At 43.9% G+C, this 22,500-nt stretch overlaps 1 protein-coding gene across 1 annotated transcript; it reads left to right on the top strand.

Annotated features, from left to right (window-relative positions):
* On the top strand, positions 1-21,063 carry TPPP3 (tubulin polymerization promoting protein family member 3). Its single transcript, XM_061593995.1, has 5 exons — positions 1-119; positions 1,290-1,366; positions 12,978-13,171; positions 16,801-16,954; positions 20,275-21,063. Exons 3-5 carry the CDS (start codon positions 12,984-12,986, stop codon positions 20,461-20,463), a joined length of 531 nt encoding a protein of 176 aa, XP_061449979.1. The 5' UTR covers positions 1-119; positions 1,290-1,366; positions 12,978-12,983; the 3' UTR covers positions 20,464-21,063.
* Positions 21,064-22,500: the final 1,437 nt, after the last annotated feature.

Here is a 22,500-nt window from a genome sequence, read left to right as displayed (position 1 = left end):
TGAGGTCTCCATGGAGACGGGAATCAACAGCAGAGCCTCGCCCTGACGGCAGCGGCGCTGCTCGAAGAGCCAGAGAGGTGGTTCCCATTTTTTTTCCAGTGTAGTGGAAGGCGAGCAGGGTAAGGAGCGCGCGCGGGAGGCGAGGCGTAGCTAAGCGGGGGGAATCCGCGGCAGGGTAGAGAGGAGCCGGGGTGGGCTCCTGGGAACCCCGCAGGCTTCTTGCAGGCGGAGGCTTTGAAGAGCCCCCGACTCTCCATTCCTACGGTCATCTGCAGCAACCGCCTGCGTGCCATCCACCCACTAGGCAAGGCTACCCAGCCTCTGCGTCTTCCCGCTCCTTCCCTTCCTCGCCGTCTCGGTGTCTCCGGCGGTGTCGTCTTTGATTCCCCCCTCTCTATGAAAGCTACAGTGCCGATGCTCAGAAGTAAGCCCTGCTGCCTTCCATGCGTTTTCTTTGGTTCCAGATAAAGAAATAAATCCTGCTGAAGTCGGCGGGACTTACTTCCGAGTATGCATGCACAGGATCGCGGCTGCTGCGGGGTATTTAGGGTCGCAGGATCATTTGGGCTGCTTCCAGACAGGGGTGCTTATTGTGGGATGTCTGCCTGCACACAGGGGGCTGACGTCATTTTGCTCCCAGGTTACTAATTGGGAATAATTCCTCCTCTTCCTTGGTCACAGTTAATGAACACAGGGATGAGACTATCTCGTCCCACTATAGATTTGTATTAAAAGGGTGGGAAATGCCCTTTGGGTTCCTTTATTGAAGGAACCAGATTGGGTGAACCACTAGATTGTCAAAGGGGCAATCTCTGTTCTGAATCCCTGTGTTGTGTCTGCACTGCAGACCTGGAAATGGAGGACTTAGCTCTGCCTCAGCTGTGTTTTGATGTGCAGTTGACTCCCTAGATGAGGCACCACATACCTGAGTTGGCATATCTGCACATGACCTTCTGAAAAGCTTCCCTTGGGTGCTGTTTATTTGTACCTAGGTCTGCATGCTAATCATGTTATAGAACAAAAAGCAGAAGACATCTTTTTTCTTTTCCCCCAGTGAAATGTACAGCTTTTCATTGTGGATCCTTTTGCATGTCAGACAGACCACTGCCTTCAGTGGGAGTTACTCCCAGGAAAGTGTGTTTGGATCTGGAGCCCTAAAGCGTTTTTGCACCTGATGCCTTAAATTGCTCTTTTATTTTTTTGCATCTCCCATGCCTGTTTTTGCATCTTGAAAAGGGCTCCGATGACTTCTGCTGTTCTTTGTCGACCTTTTTTCTTTTCTTTTCTAGAATCTTCGCCGTAGGCTGATGTCTTTTTAAATTTCCAACGCAGGACTTCTTCACTCTTGAAGCATAACTAATCTGTGGTAAGGGATCTTGTGTATGCACTGTTGCTTACAAATGTAGAGCTGAATCCAGAATTTGTCATGCTTAGAGTAGGCTCATTGAAATTAGTGGGGCTACTCTAAACATGGCTAAATTTGGATCCTCACCTAGTTTGGCAATCTCTGTGTGAACGCCAGCAAACCAATGGGCGTAAGGCGGGTAAGTTAGGAATTTCCGCTTATCCATCCTGGGCTGTAATGCCTGTTCAATTTAAATCTTTGTGAGAATCACAAATTGATGCATGCATCTCTGGCATCTCCAGTTAAAGGACCAGAAAGCTTGGAATGGAAAAGACCTTTTGCCTGAGATCCTGGAGAGCTGCTGCCAGTCAGAGACAATACTGGGTGGGATGGATGAACGGTCTGACTTGGGATAAGGCTCCTAAAAACAACCGTCTTCTGATTTTTATCCTGGATGATCAGTAGTCGCATGCATTCCCACAAAAAGCACGAAAGATGCTTTGCAAAGGTGTTTTTAGCATTGTGCATGAAGACGCCCTTCTCCATCTGGTGTTTATAGTTTGTTTATATACCACTTTTTGGCCAAAAGGCCCCCAAAGTGGTGAACAACGTATTAAAACATATTACAAAAAAGAAAAGAAAAATTACATAAGAAATTACATAAGAAATAACCAGTAAAAAATATACAGTAAAATTACAATGCAATAAGAGCAATGCAAGAACGTGGTGTGATGCATGTCTGAATTTATGTGCTGGCAGAAATGCGGTCAGCCAGAGATTCTCCGGTGGGTGACATTGTTCTGGCTTGATGATATCATTTCTCATGCTTCTGGTTATAGCAGTTGAGCTGAACTCGCGGAATAGAAAGCAGCGTCAGGCAAGCTGGCCATAGCTCAGTGGTAGAGCATTTGCTTTGCATACAGAAGGTCCCAGCTTCCATTCCTGGTATCTTCAGATAGGCTGGGAGAGAGACTGCTATCTGATACCCCAGAGAGCTGCTGCCCTTCAGTGTAGACACTACCAAGCTAGGTGGACCAATGGACTGACTCGATACACAAAACAGCTACCTATGTTCCTGTTAGGAACTGTCACCCAGCTGGAGATGAACTGATTATGGCTGAATTCCCTGCACACTTACTAGTGAGTAAATTGTCAGTGGAACTTACTTTTGAATAGACATGTGAAGGCCGGGGAAACAACAGTTCCCCCTGTTTTTTCGGGGGTGTGTGGAAAAATAAGGGGGAAATGGGGGGAAGTCCTCCCACTTTTCCACCCCCACCCTGCTTTCACATCTCTACATCCAAGTAAACATGCTTGGGATTACATTGTAAATCTGCATGCATTTGCATAAGAGAAAATCAAGTCCAAAAAAGCGTGATGCGCTCATGTGTTGCAGCAGACCTGATCATCCATCCCTTGTACTCAGTAGGGAATGCCCCTTAAGATGGAGTTTGCCACCTGCTGTTTGCATAAGTACTTTTAAAATTTTTTTTACTGTGCTGGTTAAAAATCTTCGCTACTTAATCAGGGGCATCAAATCAGTTGATTATGGATTAATCATAGATTTACAGAATTGGAAGGGATCTTGGAGGTTATCGAGTGCAGCCCCCTGCTTAATGCAGGATGCAACCACAGCATCCCTAGCTTATGGCCATCCAACCTCTGAATATCTCCAGTTTAGAAGAGCCCACCACCTCCCAAGGCAGTCTGTCGCAGTTTCTTCCTAAAGTTTAGCTGAAATCTGCTTCCCTGCAATTTCCACCGCCTGGTTCTAGTCCTGCCATCTGGAGCAACAGAGGGTAAGCTTGCTCCATCTTCCATGTGACAGCCCTTCAGATATTTGAAGACAGTTATATCTTCCCTTAATCATCTCTTCTCGAGGCTAAACATACTCAGCACTTTCAATTATTCCTGGCAGGGTTTACCTTCTAGACTCCTCACCAGTGTGGTCACCCGCTTCTGGATTCACTCCAGTTTGTCAGTGCCCTTCTTAAAATTGACTAAGGGCCCTACCAGACTGCTTTTTGTGTGTGGGTGTGTTTTCTGCAATATGTCACTGATGCAATGATAATGTGTTAGAGATGAGTTTGTACCGGGCCATCCACACATTGTTCCACTTTATTAGTTGTTTTGTGGTGCTTCCCCAGGTTTACTGCTTTAGTGATGTCTGGAGGGGCACTCTGGCACAAAAGTGCAAGGAAGTGGGACTAAAATAAAACAAACCAGGATATATGCAGTATGAGAAGTTACATGATTTCAGCAGGAAGTTACAGATCATTCACTGATTGGAAATGAAGCAGTATATCTGCCCTGAAAGTTTTGCAGGTGCAAACAGTATTGAATGGTAGATCACATAAACCGGCCCGGTACCATCATGAACACAAATCACCATGAACGCACAATAAAAAGGATGTCTGGAAGAGCCCTTGGTATTATTTAGGTGCTGGGTTATATACCTCATTTGTATTTTCTGGGATACTCATTTTTCTAGAATATTGCAAATCTGTAGGATGTAAAGGGCAGGAATAAGGGTAACATTAGGACAAAACCGGACAATGTTAAATGCATTGTTGCATGTAACTCCCCCCCCCACGTGCTGTTTTTTTTTAAAGTAACAGCTGCAGAAGGGGTCAGGATCGGGACTGCAGTGCATGAGACGGAAGACTGAAGCCCTTCCCACCATGTTGGAGGAGAGAAATCCCCTCCCCATGCTACTATTGCAGCTATTATTTAAAGGAGGGGGACAAGCTTAAAGCACTTAAAATCGAATAAAATATTTAACATATCTAGTTTGTGCCTTTCCCCGCTAGGTTACTGCTCTGATGGATCCCAGTGACTGTTTGGTGTCATTCCTTTCTGTATGTCCCATAGGTAACTGTTGGATGTATAGGCAGGGCAGATTTGGTGGGGACCCTGGGAAAATAATTAGTTTTTGTTTCCCATCTCCACAAGGGATGGGTATGAGTGTACCATCACTTTCCCCTGAACCCCAGACTTGCCTTTTCTCTCCTCTTCCACTGAAAACAGCTGGACAAGAACTGGCAACATGAAACAAAATAACATTCTTGCTCCTTTAAATACATGCAATAAAACACTGTGTCCAGATCACATCTGGAGTACTGTGTCCACTGATTTATTTTGCCCTGCACTCACACAGGTAAGTGAGTAAGCTTGCCAGCGGGGGAAATGGCCGCTTCTCTCTAGCATAATGTGGGGAGAGAGATACTTTGTTGAACCCATTTATTGACAGCAAGACATAATGACCACACTCCAACATAGAGTTAAGTGTACTAAGCCTATTGACTACACTGGGGTTCAATTTACTTATTTCAGGATCAAACTAGATGTGATGTTTATCATGTAGATTAGCAATATGTAAGTGATTTCTTTAAACAAGCCTCCCCATTGGTACCCTCCTACAATTCCCATCAGCCCCAGCCAGCGTGGCCAATGTTAAAGAATGGGCAAATATGTCCATTTATGTTTCTCTCAGTTCCTCATTTTTCTAGTCTTAAGTTCATTTCCATATCAGCTTGTGATTTTTTTTAAAAAAGGTCCTCATGGGAATCCAGCATTTTAGTGCAAATTTCCCCTACTATACACAGTTTTGCATGCAATTTCCCCTAATATAATATTTTCACAAATCTATTTTATTTATTTATTAATTTTATATCCCACCCTTCCTCCCAGAAGGAGCCCTGGGCAGCAAAGAAAAACACTAAAAATGCTCTAAAACATCTTAAAAACAAAATACTTTAAAATGTATTAAAACAAAACATCTTCAAAAACATATTAAAGCAAAACATCTTTAAAAACACATTAAAACAAAACTTCTTTAAAAACATCTTTTTAAAAAAAGCTTTAAAAAATCTTAAAAAGTAATTCCAGCACATACACAGACTTGTATTTTCCCTAATACAATGCATTTTGTATGGTATTTTAAATGCATGTATTTAAATACATATTTTACCCTAGTATATGCATTTTTGCACACATTACATAGTTGGAAAGCACCACATTGCAAAATTTGGAGAAATGTGAATTTCAAAGGAGGCCTGTGTTTCGCTTTGCGTATTGTTTCGGAAAGTTAGTCTCTATGTTATTGTTTAGCTTTCTTGCTTAGTGTTTTGGTGTTTTTGATGTTTTATATGTTTTTTGCTTTGTACGTCACTCAGAGTGGCTGGGTAGCCAGCCAGATGAGCGACTAAGAAATTGAATAAATAAGTGCAGATTTGGTAGCCTCGCCTTTAAATGCAAAATTAATCAAATTTCTCTCCTATCCCTACCAATGGCCAAGGATTGGCGGTTGTAGGCTAAAACATATGGAGGCACCAGGTTGGAAATGGCTGGCCAGTGTTGTGGGGAGGAGAAATCCAGATTCCAACCATGGGGGAGAGCTTTAACCCTTTGCCCCTTGCACAGTCCTGATTGGAATCAGGGGTCCCTTTACCTGCTACCTGCAATGAGAAGAAAACTGGGAACTTTCCTTCCCTTGCCAAGAGCGGGTGCTGGAGGTCTGATTCAAGTTGGGACCACAGCAGGGGCAAAGGGTTACTTCAGAGGTAGAGAATCTTTTTCAAATCAAGGGCCACATTCTCATCTGGGCAGCCTTCTGGAGACTGCATGCCAGTGGTAGTCAGGACCAGAAGCAAAAGTGGGTGGAGCAATGAATGTAAATTTTTATCTTATACATTTGGCTAGTTTCTACACACCATCACTCACCACTGTCTATCCTTCAAGCATAGGAAGCCAAGCAAAAACATTCGAGGAGGGTGTGAAGTAAGGCTGCTGAGGAGTGTCGCCTGGACAGAGTTTCGAGTGCTGTATAGAGAGGCCTAGAGGGCCACATTTGGTTCTCAGGTCTGAGGTTCCCCACTTCTAAGGTTAAGCTTCCTCTTCCAACACGACGCCACACACTGCTGCTGGCTACTTTCGTTAAAGATATCAGTATCCATAAGTCGGAATCGACTTGAAGGCAGTGCATTCACATTATTGGTATCCTACACAATCCCAAAATATATGACAAATGCCACTTCAAGACTGGCCTTCAGACTGTGGTCGTTATTTATTTACTAATAATATTTATGGCCCGCTCTTCATTGAATAAGTTCAGTCCTGCAGTGGGGAATAAAGTAATAAAGATAAACAGAAAAAATATACCAAAATTGACAAAACCCTATAAGCAGGTCCAGTAAACAAGTGACACATTCTATCAAAAGGCAAGCAGGTAAAACTACAATAAAGACAAAAAGCGACGTTTCCCATGTAACCTAGGCAAAGCCAAACACAGAACGTTCGGACAGATGAAACAACCCATGATCTTAGCAAGAGCTCCCCCCCATGTATCAGCTATGGCTGCCCACTCATTCCCCCTCTGTCTCACACAAAAAGAGGGCCCCACTCTGGCCCAGCAGCAGGGGTGCATGAGAAATTTAATTCAGTTCACATTTCAAGACAAATCTGTCAAATTCGCACTTTCCGAAACACAGCCATCCTTTGAAATTTGCACTTACTCAAATTTTGCAATGCATTTCGCCAACCAAACAATGCTTATAAAAATGTGTGTTAGAGGAAAGTGGGCATAAAAATAAATCTGTGAGTGAAAATATCTCAGAAAAATACATTATATGACAAGAAATTGCTTGCAAAAGTGTGTGTATTAGAACTATTAGTCACAACATGTGTTTCTTAGGAGAAATTCACACTAAAATGCTGGAGATTTTTTTTTAAAAAAATCTGCAAATTGCTGCAGAAATATGGAGAATTGAGTTTAAGATTGGAAAAATGAGAGATGGAGAGAACCAGAACTGACAGATCATCCCTAGCCAGCACACTCTCACTCTGGCTTTTGAGCAACTTAACACCTTTCACCCTCTGCTCTCCAACCCAGCCAGGCTCTCACCCTGAGTGGGAGGAATTGTTGTCCACAAGCATTGTGTAGCATACACAAGCAGATGCATTGTCTTACTTTTGAAGTGTTGACCTGGCATCCCTGTTAAGACCTTCTTGAGCTGCCAAGCTCAGCTCATACAACGGACAAAAGTCAGACATTTAGGATAGGAAATAGGGAGCTTGATGTATCTACATGAGACCAATGGGCATCCTCAGTCTCAAATATCAACAGTTAGGCTCCAAAATGTCATAAAATGAGCAACAATTTGCAGCTTGAATGTTGTCACCCAGTTTTAAGGTGTATGTTTTAGTGGTCTGGACTAAATGAGCATGCATCCGCGTAAGTGTGGACCTAGGTGTGCTGTACAGTCAGTATTGGACTAGAATTGAGGAGACCTGGGTTCAAATCCCCTCCCGGTCATGAAACTCACTGGATGACCTAGGGGCAGCCACTGCCTTTCAGCCTGATCAGGGTTCTCATGAAGAGAAAATGAGGATGTGTGTGAGAGAGAATCATGGAAACTGCCATTAGTGCCTTGAAAGAAAGATGAGGTTACAGTGTTGCATAATGGGCTGAGTTTTGTACTAAGAATGAGGAGTCCCAGGTTCAAATCTCCATTCAGCTGTCAAACGTACTTGGACCAGTTGCTACCTTCACCCTAACCTACTTCGCTTCAGCACCTTGGACAGCTTGAAAGTTCAGACTGAAACTCTGAGCAGATTCCACTGCCCTACTGAGCCACCAGCCACCCCGGTCCAGATAGAAGTGGCTCATTGGTGTTGCAGCCTAACTCACCGGATGTGAAAGGGGGGTTGATTTGTAGTGGTGACTTTGTGTGTGTGTGTGTGTCAATACCAGCATCCCAGCTCCAATTTTTAATCCCCCCATGTGTATGTCATGATGACATAGCATCATTCTGGAGGCACGGGGAGGCAGCCATCAGCTGAATGGAGGCTGGAGATGTGCCAAGCAGTGTTGCCCTCACCCCCAAAAAACAAAAAAGAGGGAAGTCACATTCACCCACTATTTTATGTTCGGCCCTCCCAAATATGGCTGAACATTCTTATTTGAGAACTTCAGGCGAGCCCTGTCAATTGACAAACCAGGAATTAAGGTTGGCTGGCAAACCAGCATTAGAAACTATGGTTTAAAGGTGAGTTTGCAACCATGATTTGTGATCACTGTAGTTCAGCATGGTGTGTGAGTTAATAAATCATACTTATGGCTGCAGTTCTGCCTCTAGAGTCTGCTGGACCTTCAAGGCAGGAGTGAACGTGTGATGCTGAATGCTGAGAGGACAGAAAACAAAAGCAGACAAGCAGCTCTAAACATGGTTTGCCCGTTGTAGCTTTGGAAGTAAAAACCATGGTTTTGGTTCCAAACTACAGTCAGCACAAAGTATGGATTTGATATGTCTGAACTGAAACAGTATGTTGTCTGGATACGGCCTGTGTTGCCAGTTCACGTTTGTGTGTGTGTGTTTATTTGTGTATCCAAGTTCTCTGGAGAAGTTGCAACTAGCGAGCTAAGCATAATGATTGAGTTAATTAAGCGATATGATGAAATAATCCCTACATAAGCTTGAGCAACCATGGAAAGGTAGAATAGGTTTAAATAAATACATTAAATAAATACAGGGATTAAGGGCTGCTGCCCTCCACCTGGCAGCTTCATAGTTCATGTGCCAATCATGTTTGCTATGGCTACAACTGATGTTGCCCACAGTAAACATGTCAAGTGTGAAGGACAAGTGAGTATTCCTCAAATGCAAAAGAGCAGCACTTTGGGTATTTTTCCTTTTATTGTGGGTCAAATAGATGCCCTCTGACAGCAAACTGCAGATAAAGCATGTGCCCCTAAACACACAGGGATGTGTACCTGGGAACCCTGATTGATTGTGACTCCCTGACTCATCAAGGATCCCTGATAGATTGTGACTGCTTGACTCACAGAGGATCCTTGATTGACTGTGGCTTCCTGACTCACAGGGCTTCTAGGTGAGGAAGGGAGTCACAGCCAATTCCAGGTGCACGCCCCTCCATTTTTAGGGGCACGTATTTTATGTGTAAAGTGAGAAATATCTGCACTTTGCTTTGCTCATTTGTACAACTTCTCTGCTTCCGGATGCTAGGGAGACACATTGTGGGGCTTGCAGATTGCTATCAACCTAAATCTCAGTCAGAGGGGCATCTGTTTTAGGAAATGCACAACCCTTCTACTGGAGAGGGAGCCTCCAAACCAGTCGTTTGGGGGGTATGACTTTCAAAGTATAAAGTGATGTACATGAGGTATGTGTGTGGAGGAACATCGTAGTAGCAAATATACACTGATGGACTCTGAGCTGGTGTGATGGACCAGGAAAGAAATCCTGGATTGGAGTCATACTAGGGATTATTAGAAAATGGATTAAAAACTAAATCCTCAGGTGTGTAATGGTCTAGTCCAAATCTGTAGACTTATGTGAGGAAGAGAGAGAGAGGTTCTGCCCAACTTCATTTCAGTCCTTAATGCTCAGGTTCCTAATGCACTGGTGCCTGAATTCAGTGATGGTATGCATTAGAACCATCAGGGCAGGACTTTGGGGCATATGTTCAGGGTCCCACTCAGGAAAATGACCAAGACTGGCTTACTGTCTCTATGCACCCATCGGACTATTGATGCCAGAACTGACTTTAAACTAAAACAATCAGGAAACTAGTTTTCAGTGTTGAGTCTGAGCTCTAGTACGCATGAAGCGACAGAGTATTTCCTCTGAACATGCACAGACTACCTTTCTTTCACCAGTGAATAACCACAGTTCACTTCTGCACATAAAAGTATTTGGGGACAATCTTCCAAATAATTAGTGGGTATCAGACAGGCTTATGCCACTGCACATCTCTTCCTTGAAATCAATTAGTGGCACACACACACTTGTGTTCTTGTGTCTGCACAGGTATATTTATGTAAATTCCTATGCCTCTCAAGAGAAATAAATCCATTTCTGTGTCCATTTATATATTTTAAAATATAAACAAATGTTCATGTGCAGATGCTTGCCTATATTCTGTCTTGCATGGGTCTGGTCAGGGAAATCTATGTGTTCACATGCCCATAAGTTACTGAAGTTTCATGTGGGAGGTCCAAATGACTGAGCTTACAGAACGTGTGCCCCAGCTTGGCTGTTGGGCAAATTCAAAAGTGCAGGGTCCCTTTGTGATAGTCACAGCCACACACACACACCCTTTTTTTTGCTGTTGGGTTGAGAATGAGATCCTTATTAATGCCTTCTCCCACAACAACAGATGTCCCTAGGAGCCAATCAGCATGAAAGGGGAGAGTGTTAGCTACTGAAAAGAGTCTTCTCAGTGGCTGATTCACCTCCTTTCACTCTGATTGGCTCCAATCAGCAGTAAAGGACAAGATGGCATGTTAGAAGATTTTTCTCAGTGGTCAACATATTCCCCTTTCATGCTGATTGGCTGATTGCTCATTGGCTGGAGACATCGGGACCCTGCTCCCAAAAAAGTATGGGGTCTAAGACCCCCCGAAACCCCAGACGACTATACCCCTACACATGCATTTCTGTGCAAGTAGGGGTGTGTGCATCCCAGTATGTGGCTGCATGCATTGCATTGAGTCTTCAAGTTCTTGCACTGTTCTGTTCTGTGGGCCTCCATTGGTCATTTCCAGGATGTTCCTCAATCCAGCTGAGAAGTTTGAAGGAGAGAGAAAAGTTCTCTCTCTCTCTCTCTCTCTCTCTCTCTCTCTCTCTCTCTCTCTCTCTCTCTCTCTCTCTCTCTCTCTCTCTCTCACACACACACACACACACACACACACACACACACACACACACACACACACACACACACACACACACACACACACACACACACACACACACACACACACACACACACACACACACACACACACACACACACACACACACACATGTGTGCCAGTTTGTGTGGAGTTAAGTATATATGCTAATCAACTCTATTCTCCCCAGAGCAACAGCGTCCAAGTAGCACAACCCGCCCATAGCAACCATTGCCAGGCAACACAAACTGTGACCGCCCCAGCAGCCAAGCCCACATGCCTGTTTTTGTTTAATGTCAGGCGGTAACTAAGGTCCTGGACCTGGCAGCCCCCCAGGCTGGCTGGTGCCCTAATAGCCTGCCCCGGGCATGGGTGGATCCTGGCAGAGAGCCCGAGTAAGGGGGTAGCTGAGGGCAAACATCCATGCAAAATGGGCAGCATTTCCCAAGAGTAGCATTGGACTGAGTTAATAATTGTGCAGGGGATTGGTGTCTTCTGATAGGAACCTTCCAGTTAGTCCTGGCATTTACCCAGGGCAAGCCAAGGTTTGTAAGAATGCGTGCCTTTTTGACCAGGGATGGACAAATCAATCACTTTCAGCTTCTCTCGGTCTCTGATTTTTCCAGTCTTAAATTTGGTTCTCCTCATTTGCATATAAGTTTGCATTTATCCTAAAATAATTTCTCATGAAAATTCAGCAGCGTTTTAGTGCAAGTTGTTTCTAATATACACATTTCTTGCACACAATTTTGCTTACTGCTATACACAATTTTTGCAAAGCCATTTTGCCTGATATAATGTACTTTTTGTATGTTGTTTTCAGTAATGTATGGGTGGTATTCAATGCTAGTCCTACTCAGAGTAGACCCATTAAAGGTAGCAGACATGACTAATGTAGGAGCATTAATTTTAATGGGTCTACTCTGAGTAGGCTCTGAAAGCACCTTGGACAGCTCCTTGAAAGTTTGAACTAAAACCTGGAGTGAATTTACTGCCCCACGGACATCGGAGCCACCAGTCTCCACTGACACTCACATTGAAGATAGAGCAGGCCTGCTCTATATTTCTGCAGAGGGTAGGAATAAAATCAGTGGATGGGAATGAAAGGGTAGCAGATTTTGGCTAAACTTTAGCGGAAACCTCCTAGCATTAAGAGCTGTTTGACAATGGGACAGACTCCAGGGGTGGTGGGTTGTCTTTTGTGGGAGGGATTTAAGCAGAGGATTTAAGCATCCTGTTCTCAGAAACCCAGGCAATGGCGGGGCTAGGGGTGGGAGAGGAATCTGATGAAGTTCGCATTTAAACTTGAGCCTGCCTAGTCCGCACTTTCTGGAACAATACATGAACTGAAACACTGTCATCCTTCGAAATTTGCATTTCATTGAATTTTGCAATGCTGTTCTGCAGCCAAGTGTAGCTTTTCCCAAGCTTTGGATCCTCAGGTGTTGTTGGACTACAACTCCCATCAGCCCAGCCAGCATGTCCAATGGTCAGGAATTATGGGAACTGTAGTCCAGCAAAATCTGGAGACTCAAAGGTTGGGAAAGGCTGAACGAGGGTAAAAGTGTGCATGTTGGTATATATATTAATGAAAATAACATACAAAAAAGCATTATATTAGGGAAAATTGCTTTGCAAAAATGTGTATGGGAGGCAAAAGTTACACACAAAAATATGTACATTAGGCGACATTTGCACTAAAATACTTACAAATTTTTATTAGAACGTTTTTTCTTTTTAATTGCAAACTGAGAAGGAAACATGGAGAACTGAATTTAAGACTTTTTAAAACAACGAGAAATAGATATAAGCTGAAATGAACAGATTCGCCCATCCCTAGGTAGGGGTAATGCCTAGATGAACTTTAGAAAGGGTCTTCGCAACAGCACATGTAGTGCCTGTTGCCTGGATCTGAGCCGCTACCTGTGTGTTTTGTAGAACATCATGGCTGAGAGCACGGACATGGTGTCGCTGGAGGAGAGCTTCCGAAAGTTTGCTATCTATGGGGACACCAAAGCTACAGGGCAAGAAATGAATGGCAAGAACTGGGCCAAACTGTGCAAGGACTGCAAAGTAACCGATGGCAAAGGGGTCACCAGCACGGATGTGGACATTGTCTTCAGCAAGGTGAAGTAAGTGTCTCCTTTCATCCCATTTCTTTTGGGGGCTGCCTCTGTGTCATGTCAGTTCGTCATTTATGAAAATGAGATGAGTTGGGAGCAGCTCAAGTCCCCGGGCAAGTCTTGGCCACAATACTGGAACCCTGACCCCTGGAGCAGAAGCCCCGTGAACTGATTCATAGGACGTTAGGAACTTGGGAAGCTGCTTTATATTGAGCCAGACCACGGGCCCATCTAGCTCAGTATTGTCTACAGGGACCTGTGCAGAATGACCTCTGTCGGAGAGCCTCTTGAGAGCCGCTCCCAGTTAGTGTAGAAGACACCAAGCTAAATGGACCAGTGGTCTGACTTGGTATGAGGCAGCTTCTTATGTCCTATTGATTCTCTCCACTCCCCAAATACTTACAGCATAATTTTGTGATTGTTTACTAGGTAGGAAATCCCAGTGTGTTCAATGGCGCTTATCCCCCAGGGATAGTGTGTTGAGATTGACAAGTTTAATAAAATACTTTCCTAATCTAATCAACTATTTTTGGGCTGTTGGGGAAAAAAAAGTTTGAGATATTTACAAAGCATGCTTGTAAAAACCACACAGCATATGTTTTTCTGTTTACTAAATGTAAGTTATATAAACGTGCTAAACCTGATTTCAATTGATTTAGGACAGTGGATTTTTTTCTTTAAAAATTTCCAGTTCAAAATTTTCCAGAAGACTTACGTCACTGGTGACAAGGGACAGAAACTCTGCATGTGTTCAGGAAACATGTCTTTATCCAGGCTGCAGGCCCAGCTGAAAACCGTCCATCCCACAAAAAGGAGGCTTAAATTTCTGTGCCAGTGCCAAATACCAGCTTAGTCTTCCTTGGCTCAACACCAGCTTTACTTTGGCATTGCTGTTTATCACATCTGTGCTTCTGGGGAGATGGAGCACACATTGCTCAATGGTTGCTGTCCTGGTTTGATTCAGCAATATTGGCAGGAACACTTTTGTTTTTTCTCTTTAACTGCTCCATGTCAGCTGCTGTTTGAGAGGTTAGGCATTTGGTCCTGGCCAAAAAAAAAAGGGGGAAAGCCTATTGATTGCTGCTAGTATAATTTTCTTGAAAGGGAAAGCACTTTGACTGCAGCAGCAACAGCTAGAGCTTAATTTGTATGTGTATGAGAGAGATCAGTTAGACCTGCCCAGGAGGTCTGTGACACCACTCCCCCGAATATCCCTCCTGATGGGGGCTATGAGGCTTAGCAAAAAAGGGTCCATTGTCACCACTGGGAATTTTTTTAGTTTATTTATTAGATTTATTAATCGCCCATCTGGCTGGTTGTCCAGCCACTCTGGGCGACATACAGAATAAAAACATACAAATACATTAAAACATTAAAATCTCCACAATATAAAAAACCTAACCCACCCCAAAAGCCTGTCTGAAGAGCCAGGTCTTCAAGGCCCGGCGGAAGCTCATCATAGCAGGGGCATGACGGAGATCCGTTTGGGAGGGAATTCCACAGAGTGGGAGCCACAGTAGAAAAAGCCCTCTCCCTAATCCTCACCAGTCTAGCTGTTTCAACTGGTGGGATAGAGAGGAGGCCTTTTGAGGCTGATCTTGTTGCATGGCATCCTTGATGAGGCTGGAGGCGCTTTTTCAGATACACTTGTTAATCTTTGTAGCCACAACAGAAGGGAAATATTGGGGAGTGGGGGACATCATCACTGGGGAGGGAAGGGAGAAACCTCCCCTCTCCACTTGCTGTGATCCCAACAACAATCGCCCCCCACTGCAGCTTTAAATAAATTAAGGAAAATAAGAGGCATAGCTTTGCATGCAATGTGTAGGTTGATCGTTGACTGGAGACTGTGACCCCGGGTAGTTCCAGCTTTTTAAGAAAAACGAGATGTAGGTGTTCACTCTGCATTAAGATTATTCTTATTATTGTTTCCCCACCCTTCACCCAGAGGTCCCAGGGCAGGTTACAACAACTTAAAAACCTTATTATATAATGATGCTCCACATTTCTGCAGCCATTTGCGAGCTGTGTTTTTTAAAATCCTCATGAAATTCTTCACCATTTTTGCTAATATAATCCATGTTATTTTCACGAATATATTCATTTTTATGCCCACTTTCCCCTAATCTATGCATTTTTGTAAACATGGTTTGGCTGGAGAACTGCAGCACAAAATTCAGATAACTGTGAATTTAAAAGGATGGCTGTGTTTCTATTCTCCTATCGTTTTGGACTCTGCAAATTTGATAGATTCAGTTTTCCATCAATCTGAATCTAATTTCTCTTCCATCCTTATTGGCATATGAGAAACTGTTTCTTTATGTGTTTCTTTATTTGGACATTGCAGGGAAGCAAATGTTAACTAAATAATAGGAGAAGCTTCCTTAATGGTAAGAGTTGTTTAAGAGTGGCACAGACTGCCTTGAAAGCTGACGGGCTGTCATTTGCTGGAGATGTTTAAGTGGAGGCTGGACGACACCTTATCAGATATGCTGTAGATATATGGGGGGTTGGACTAGGTGGTCTTCACGGTACCTTCCAGCTCTAACCTCCTATGTTTCTATGAAACCTGGCAGTCCCAAGTTCACAGCAGAGGTTGATGAGGGAACCATGTTACACTTGGCAGTTAAATAGCAAAGCCAAGTTTGGCTTCAAGTGATATGCTTGTAATGCCTCAGTCTCCACAGAATCAAACAACAGAATCTTAGGGCAGGTTGAGACAGGCTTATTTTATCATTTGATGACTGTGCTGTGCTTGCACACGTGAATAAGCCATCGCAGATCAAAAGCTACAGCAAGAGGCCTCATATCCTTTCAATTTTACAAAATTTTGCAAAGCCTCGGGCGCAAGGCTTCTCAACAGAATCTGTTCACCCATTGTACTGTGAGTCATTGCATTGGGCAATCAAGTGATGTCACACAAGCCACAATGATCTTAGACTGCTTGACGTGGCCATTTTACTCTGCCCTGAATCCATTTTGGGAGCCGATATACAAAGCAGTCGGCAAAGCAGTCGGCTGTGCGCGATACGGCTTTTCCTTTTGGTGATCCTTTTGCCTGTCACACAAAGGCAGTAAATCTGCATATTATGCCTAGTCTGCCTACCTCCTGGAACCCCCATTTTAAATGCTTACAGGTTTGTTACCCACCACAGAGATGGCTACTCAGACTGATCCTCAGTCCCAGGGGCCAAATATGGTCCTTCAGGCTTCTCTGTCTGGCCCTTGAGACTCTCTCCACACCACACTCTCTCTTCAACCACATCCAGGCCTTGCTGGAATGTGCCTTTGGCTAATGCCTCTCGGTTGCTTGGGTGGAAGACAGAGAGGGATGTGTGAGCATGTGTTGGAACAAGCCTGCCGTACGAAGATATAATTTGCATTCATTGCTCTGCCCACTTTTTCCGCTGGCCCTACCTACGCCTGGCATGTCGCCCTCAGAAGGTTGCCTAGTAGGTTGGGCTCCTCCTGGGAGAAAGGGTGGGATATAGAGCAAATAAATTATAGAAAGAAATCTGTCCCTCAGGCTGTAGAAGGTTCCCCACTTTGGGTGTATGGGTAAAGGTAGGTGTTGCCCACCTAGTGGCGGCCCTGTCCCGGGAACTGGCTCTGAATCCCTTATGCCCATTCCATTCCAGAGGAAAGACAGCCCGAGTCATAAACTATGAGGAGTTCAAGAAGGCCTTGGAAGAGCTGGCTCCCAAAAGGTTTAAAGACAAAAGCAAAGAGGAAGCATTTGAATCCATCTGCGAGCTGGTGGCAGGCAAAGAACCAGCCAATGTCGGCATCACTGTGAGTAGCTGCTGGCACTGCTGGGGAAAGGGAGCAAAACAGACCCCTGGGGCGAATTGAGGGCTTTGGAAGCAGGGCAAGTTGGGTCTGTGCTGTGGTTGCGGGATCTGTGACCCTCCATATGTCATTGGCTTCCAACTCCCATCATCCATAACCATTGCCCTTGCTGGCTGGGGTTGATGGGAGTTGGAGTCCAACCGCATCTGGAGGACTGCAGATCCCCCATCCCTGGTCTAGGAGCTGAGGACAGTCCGGCAGTAATGGTGGGTCTTGTCATTGATTGATGGGGCTGCAAATGTGGCCCAGGAACTAGAAAGCTTGGCTTGGAGTATTGTGTGTGGTCCTTGGTTTAAATCTAAGTGCACTGAGGGAGATTTTGCAAGAGGCACTTACATTGCTATTTACATTTCCTGCATTTGACACCATGCTGATTTGCATAATATACATTCAAGTGTTCCTTTCCTTTCGTTACGTTTATTACGGTCAATGACCCGTCAAGAAAATAAAATTACAGCCAGTTACATACAGGATAAAAAAGCAATAGACATTACAATATAGGATTAGATAACATACGTTTGCGTTGTGCTGTATAAAAAAACTTAGCGACTGGAATCAAATAAGAGCTATTTTTGCCAGATAGAAGCCATGTTAACCACTGTTCTGGAGATCTATTGGATTGTTTTTGTATAAGGGGTGCAATATATAAGTCCCTTTCCTCAATATAAAGTGGGCAGGCAAACAGGACATGGTGAAGTGTTTCTAAGTGTCCTTTTCTGCATATACAGAAACGTTGGGCTAAGGGCATGCCCTTGAATCTGCCCTCCAAGAGCGCAGACTCCAGGCAGTTGAAACGAGCCTTGGTAAAGGCTAGACGGAATTTAGGATTCGTTAGGACATCTAGGTATGGGGCGTATTTTGGAAAGTGAAAACCGAGATTATGCTGGGAAGGGGAACATGTTTTAGCTGCCGCCTGTGTTGTGGATTGTCTATCAATATCCTTAAGCCTATCCTTAATAATCTGTCTGGCCTTACTAAACTCTATAGAAGAAAGAAATTCAATCGAAAGGCCTAAATAGGGTAGTTTGTCCAAAAAGCATTTCATCCAAGTGGATAGGTGACCTTCTTCCCCAAGAGATGAAAGATAACCTGTCGGGCATGCATACATGATTTTGGTCCAAAACTTAAAGGAAAATAACCATGCTAAGCATTCAACTGAGTAAGATCCCGCTTCCATTCTCAAGGCGGCGTTAGGAACACAATTTTGGACTCCAAAAATTCGACGCAAAAAAATAGATAGCACTGACTCCACTTTAGGGTTGAAAGCATATATCCAAATCTGGACACCATACAAAAGTTGGGGTAATATTTTAGCTCTGAACACCTGTAATGCTGCTGGAATGTATTGCCCCCCATTATTATAATAATATCGGACAATGCTCTTCATCGCTGTTCGGGCTGTTGCAACAGCCGCACTGATGTGAGGCACCCAGGAAAGGGAAGATACATTCAAGTGTTCATATTTTGCATAGCTCTGCAGAAGATGGGAATTAGCAAATCCCCCTTGCGCACACGCACTCATGCACATGTACACACACCCGCAGACACACACACTCTTATCCTCTATATCAATTTCCCTAATATGTTAGAAACTTCTTCTAAATGTTTTTCATGAGTCTCACAGAAATAGCACTCCCACAGATCACAATAGCAACATCTAGTCAAGTGTTATATACAATTGGGTTCCCCAACATGACACTCATCAGCACCATGGTGCCTTCAGACACCATCCTTGGAACCCACCAAGACTCTCTGTCCCTCTCAATTTTTGAGTTATTTTAGTAAAATTGAGGATTTTTTTTGTGGTTTTGTTGGGGTTTTGCTTGGAGGGAGGGATGTTCCCTGCTTTTTTAAACAATGATTTATTTGTTTTGGTGTATATGTAAGTATTTTGCCTGTTTTTTGGAGGGAGGAGGATTCTGAGTATTGCCAATTTTTCTTCTGTGAAATGCGTATTCTGTGGTGTCCACAACGGTTTCTTAGATGTTCAGATCTGCCCTCAGGGCCTAAAAAGTTAGAATCCTTATGCAGTACATCAAGGGTAGGGAACCTATGGTCATCCATATATTGTTGGACTACAACCCATCAGCCCAACCAGTATAGAAATTTGTATTTAGAAACTATTTTATTACATATTTTATTATAAAATGCATATTTATAAATGTATTTTCTCTCATTGTACATATTTCTAAATATATTTTATTCTAAAATATGCATTTGAATACATTTTTGTTTTGTTTTGTGGAGAATTGCATCATAAAATTCGAAATGTGAAATCTGAAGGATTATTATGTTCCAATGTGCACACCAGTGCAGCAGGTGCTGATCAGGTCAATTTACTTTGGAATTCACATAAATAAGTTTCCTCTGCATCCCCAACTGGTGATAGAGAACCTGCTTTGCCTACTGAAGGCCCCGGGTTCAATCCCTGGAATCCTCATGGTGGATTGACAGATTCATGGAGGGTGAGCCTGTCAGCCATGATGGTTATATTGCCTCCAGTATCGAGCCAGGATCATATGCAGTAGATTGATACTGGGCTCATGTCCTACTTGTGGGCTTTCTATCATCATCTTGTTGGCCACTGTGAGTACAGTATTCTGGACTAGATAGACATTTGGCATGATCCAGCAAGGCTCTTCTTATTTATTTATAAAAATAATTGTATGCTGCAATGGGAAACAAATATCAAAGGAGATTACTATAATGATATATACAGAATTTTTTAAAAAATAAAAAGGTAAAACAGATCACCAGCTAACTATTACAAAAAATGTTTTTCTTGATTGTCTGCATAAACTTGGCAGTGAAGAAAAGTTTTCAACAAACATTTCTGTCCCAGGAGCCTCAGATTGCAAGACTGGGAAAGACCTGTGTTTGTAATACTGAAGAGCTGTGGGCCAAGTCGATGGTACTGGTGTATGTGAACCAATGGTTTTGACTTGGGCTCTATTTAAAGCACACAACTTCCCCCAAAGAATTCTTGGAGCTGCAGCTTACCCCTCAGAGAGCTACAATTCCTGGGCACCCTTAACAAACTACAGTTCCCAGGATTCTTTGGGGGGAAGTCACATGCTTTAAATGTATAGTACGTACGCAGCCTTGGAACAAAACAGCTCCTCATCTCTTGATATATCAGATTGTAAAGATGGAGGTTTTGGGGAGGCCACATTCAAAGGTAGTGGCGACGGTCATTGGTTGAGGGGGTGGGTGGGTGTTGAACAAAGAATGGTCCTGACCTCCCTCATTTTTGTGATTGGCAGAAAGCCAAGTCCGTGGGTGCAGTGGAGAGGCTCACCGACACATCCAAGTACACGGGTTCTCACAAGGAACGCTTTGACGAGACCGGGAAGGGCAAAGGCAAGAGTGGGCGTGAGAACATTGTGGACACCAGCGGCTACGTGTCGGCCTACAAGCATGCCGGCACTTATGATGCCAAAGTGAAGAAATAGGAGCAGCTGCCTCACCCCTGTGTCTGCTTGGAGGAGGGGCCACCCTAATGATACGCCTTCTTCCCCTTGTGGGGGTTTGGCTTTGCTGGGCCTAACTCCAGCCCCAGAGCCATAGCTGGAAGGGGTGCCCATCCCCAGATGGTCTATGTGGGTGCAGTCTGACCTGGCCATGCAGCCTGCTTCCCACTTGTCAGACTTATATACACCCTCCTACGCAGCCTACCAAAGGCCTCTCTACACCTCAGATTTCTCCCCCCCGCCTCACTCTATCCCACTATCTTCCATCACCTTCTGCTTCCAAAGCCCTCTCCCCAACGCTTTGCTCGCTAGTGGTAATAATGGGAGCATTCTGTACCATAGGGGGGGAAAGCTTCATTTGTTGAACTTCTGCCTGTTTTGCAGCTGTTAAAAGGCACAGAGCTTCTTTCAGGGGAACAAGATGGCAGCTATACTCATGCAACTCCCTGGCTTCTGAGAGCATCCCTCACAGCCCTCGCCCTTCCCGCCTGTCCACTTACCATTTGCACGAGACCCCAGCTCTCCCAATGGTGTGGTTTCACCACTTTTGAGTTGTGTCAGAAACGCAATATATCAAATAAAGTGCTACTTATAATCCTCTTGGTCCTCAATGTACAAGACAGCTGTTCCCTTTTAAGCACTGTACCTCTCACACTGGGTTGAGGAATCTTTTTTTCAGGGGCAAGCTGTTGAGGGCTCCATGCAATCGGTGGGTGCAGCTAAAGCCAGGGGTGGCTAGGGGCGGGTGAGAAATTTGATTCAGTTTGCATTTAAAGGCAAACCTACCAAATTCACACTTTCTGAAACAACACGAGAACCGAAACGGAACTATCTTTGAAATGCACAGTTCTCCAGGGCTTCTCATTTTTTCTAACCTTAATTTCAGTTTGCCACGTTTCCAATCACATTGTGATTTCCTTTTGAAGTTGTTCTGACAATTCATCAGCGTTTTAGTGTGCGTTTCCTCGAACGTGCATGTTTCCGTACGCAGTTTTGACTAATGTACACATCCTGGGCAAGCAATTATGCATTTTTGTCTGTTATCTTTGCTGATATATGCATTTTTGTGGAAATGTTACTCCAATGCATGCATTTCTGTAGCCGTTTTTGGGTTGGAGACTGGCACTGCAAAATTTGGAGATGTGCAAATTTCAAAAGGGGGCTGTGTTTCAGTCTGCGCATTGTTTTGGGAAGTATGAATTCAGTAGGTCCACATTCAAACATGAACTGCATAGAATTTCTCCCCTATCCCTGTTACTGTTGTTGTTTATTTCTACCCCGCCTTTTGGCCAAAAGGCCCTCAAGGCGGCTTACAAAAAACACAAATATAAAAATGCATCAATAAAAACAATACAATTTACAATAGGCAGTACATAAATAAATGAATGTGGGTGAAAAGAAAAGGATGGGCACAGGAGAAGTCCAAAGTTCGCATCCTTGAGAATGTGATTTCCAGCTGCTGTAGGCCAGAGTAGGCGTGTACGATGGCTCCTTCTCATTGCTCAGTGATAGAGGATCTGCTTTGCATGCAGGAAGTCCCAGGATCAATCCCTGGTATCTCCAGGCCGGGGCTATGAATGTCTCTGCCTGAAACACTGGAGAGCCACTCCTAGTCAGTGTAGTCTGGGGATGTGCTACATTCAAATCCCACCCAATACAGATTTGGTACCGAATTTTCCATTAATTTGCTTATTCTCTATAGTTGCGGACTGGATTTTTACGTAGTGATTTTCCGTGGGTATTTTTTTTGAAAATGGAATCTGCCTCTAAGATATTGATATTAAGAATGATAATGTTATCGATATTTCCTTTCAAAATATCAATATTAATAGCCATTTTTTATGCGAGGGAAAAATAATGGATTGGTAGAAGCGGCAGCTAGTGGACAAAAAATGAGCATGAATTGATACCAGACTGTATGGTTGAGGGGATGCTTTTGAACCTGCACCGGCTAATGGATCCCGTCCCTAGTGCAGACACTACTGAGCTAGGCGAACTAGTGGTCTGACTCGGTATAAG

Source organism: Rhineura floridana, chromosome 13 (genome assembly GCF_030035675.1).
Source record: "Rhineura floridana isolate rRhiFlo1 chromosome 13, rRhiFlo1.hap2, whole genome shotgun sequence".
NCBI lineage: Eukaryota > Metazoa > Chordata > Lepidosauria > Squamata > Rhineuridae > Rhineura > Rhineura floridana.
This window is presented reverse-complemented; position numbering and strand designations above follow the sequence as displayed.

Excerpts from the sequence above, each read along its gene's own strand:
- TPPP3 (XM_061593995.1), top strand. The coding sequence starts at position 12,984 with ATGGCTGAGAGCACGGACATGGTGTCGCTGGAGGAGAGCTTCCGAAAG. Across the intron at positions 13,172-16,800 it reads ATTGTCTTCAGCAAGGTGAA|AGGAAAGACAGCCCGAGTCA; the intron begins GTAAGTGTCTCC and ends ATTCCATTCCAG. Across the intron at positions 16,955-20,274 it reads CAGCCAATGTCGGCATCACT|AAAGCCAAGTCCGTGGGTGC; the intron begins GTGAGTAGCTGC and ends TGTGATTGGCAG.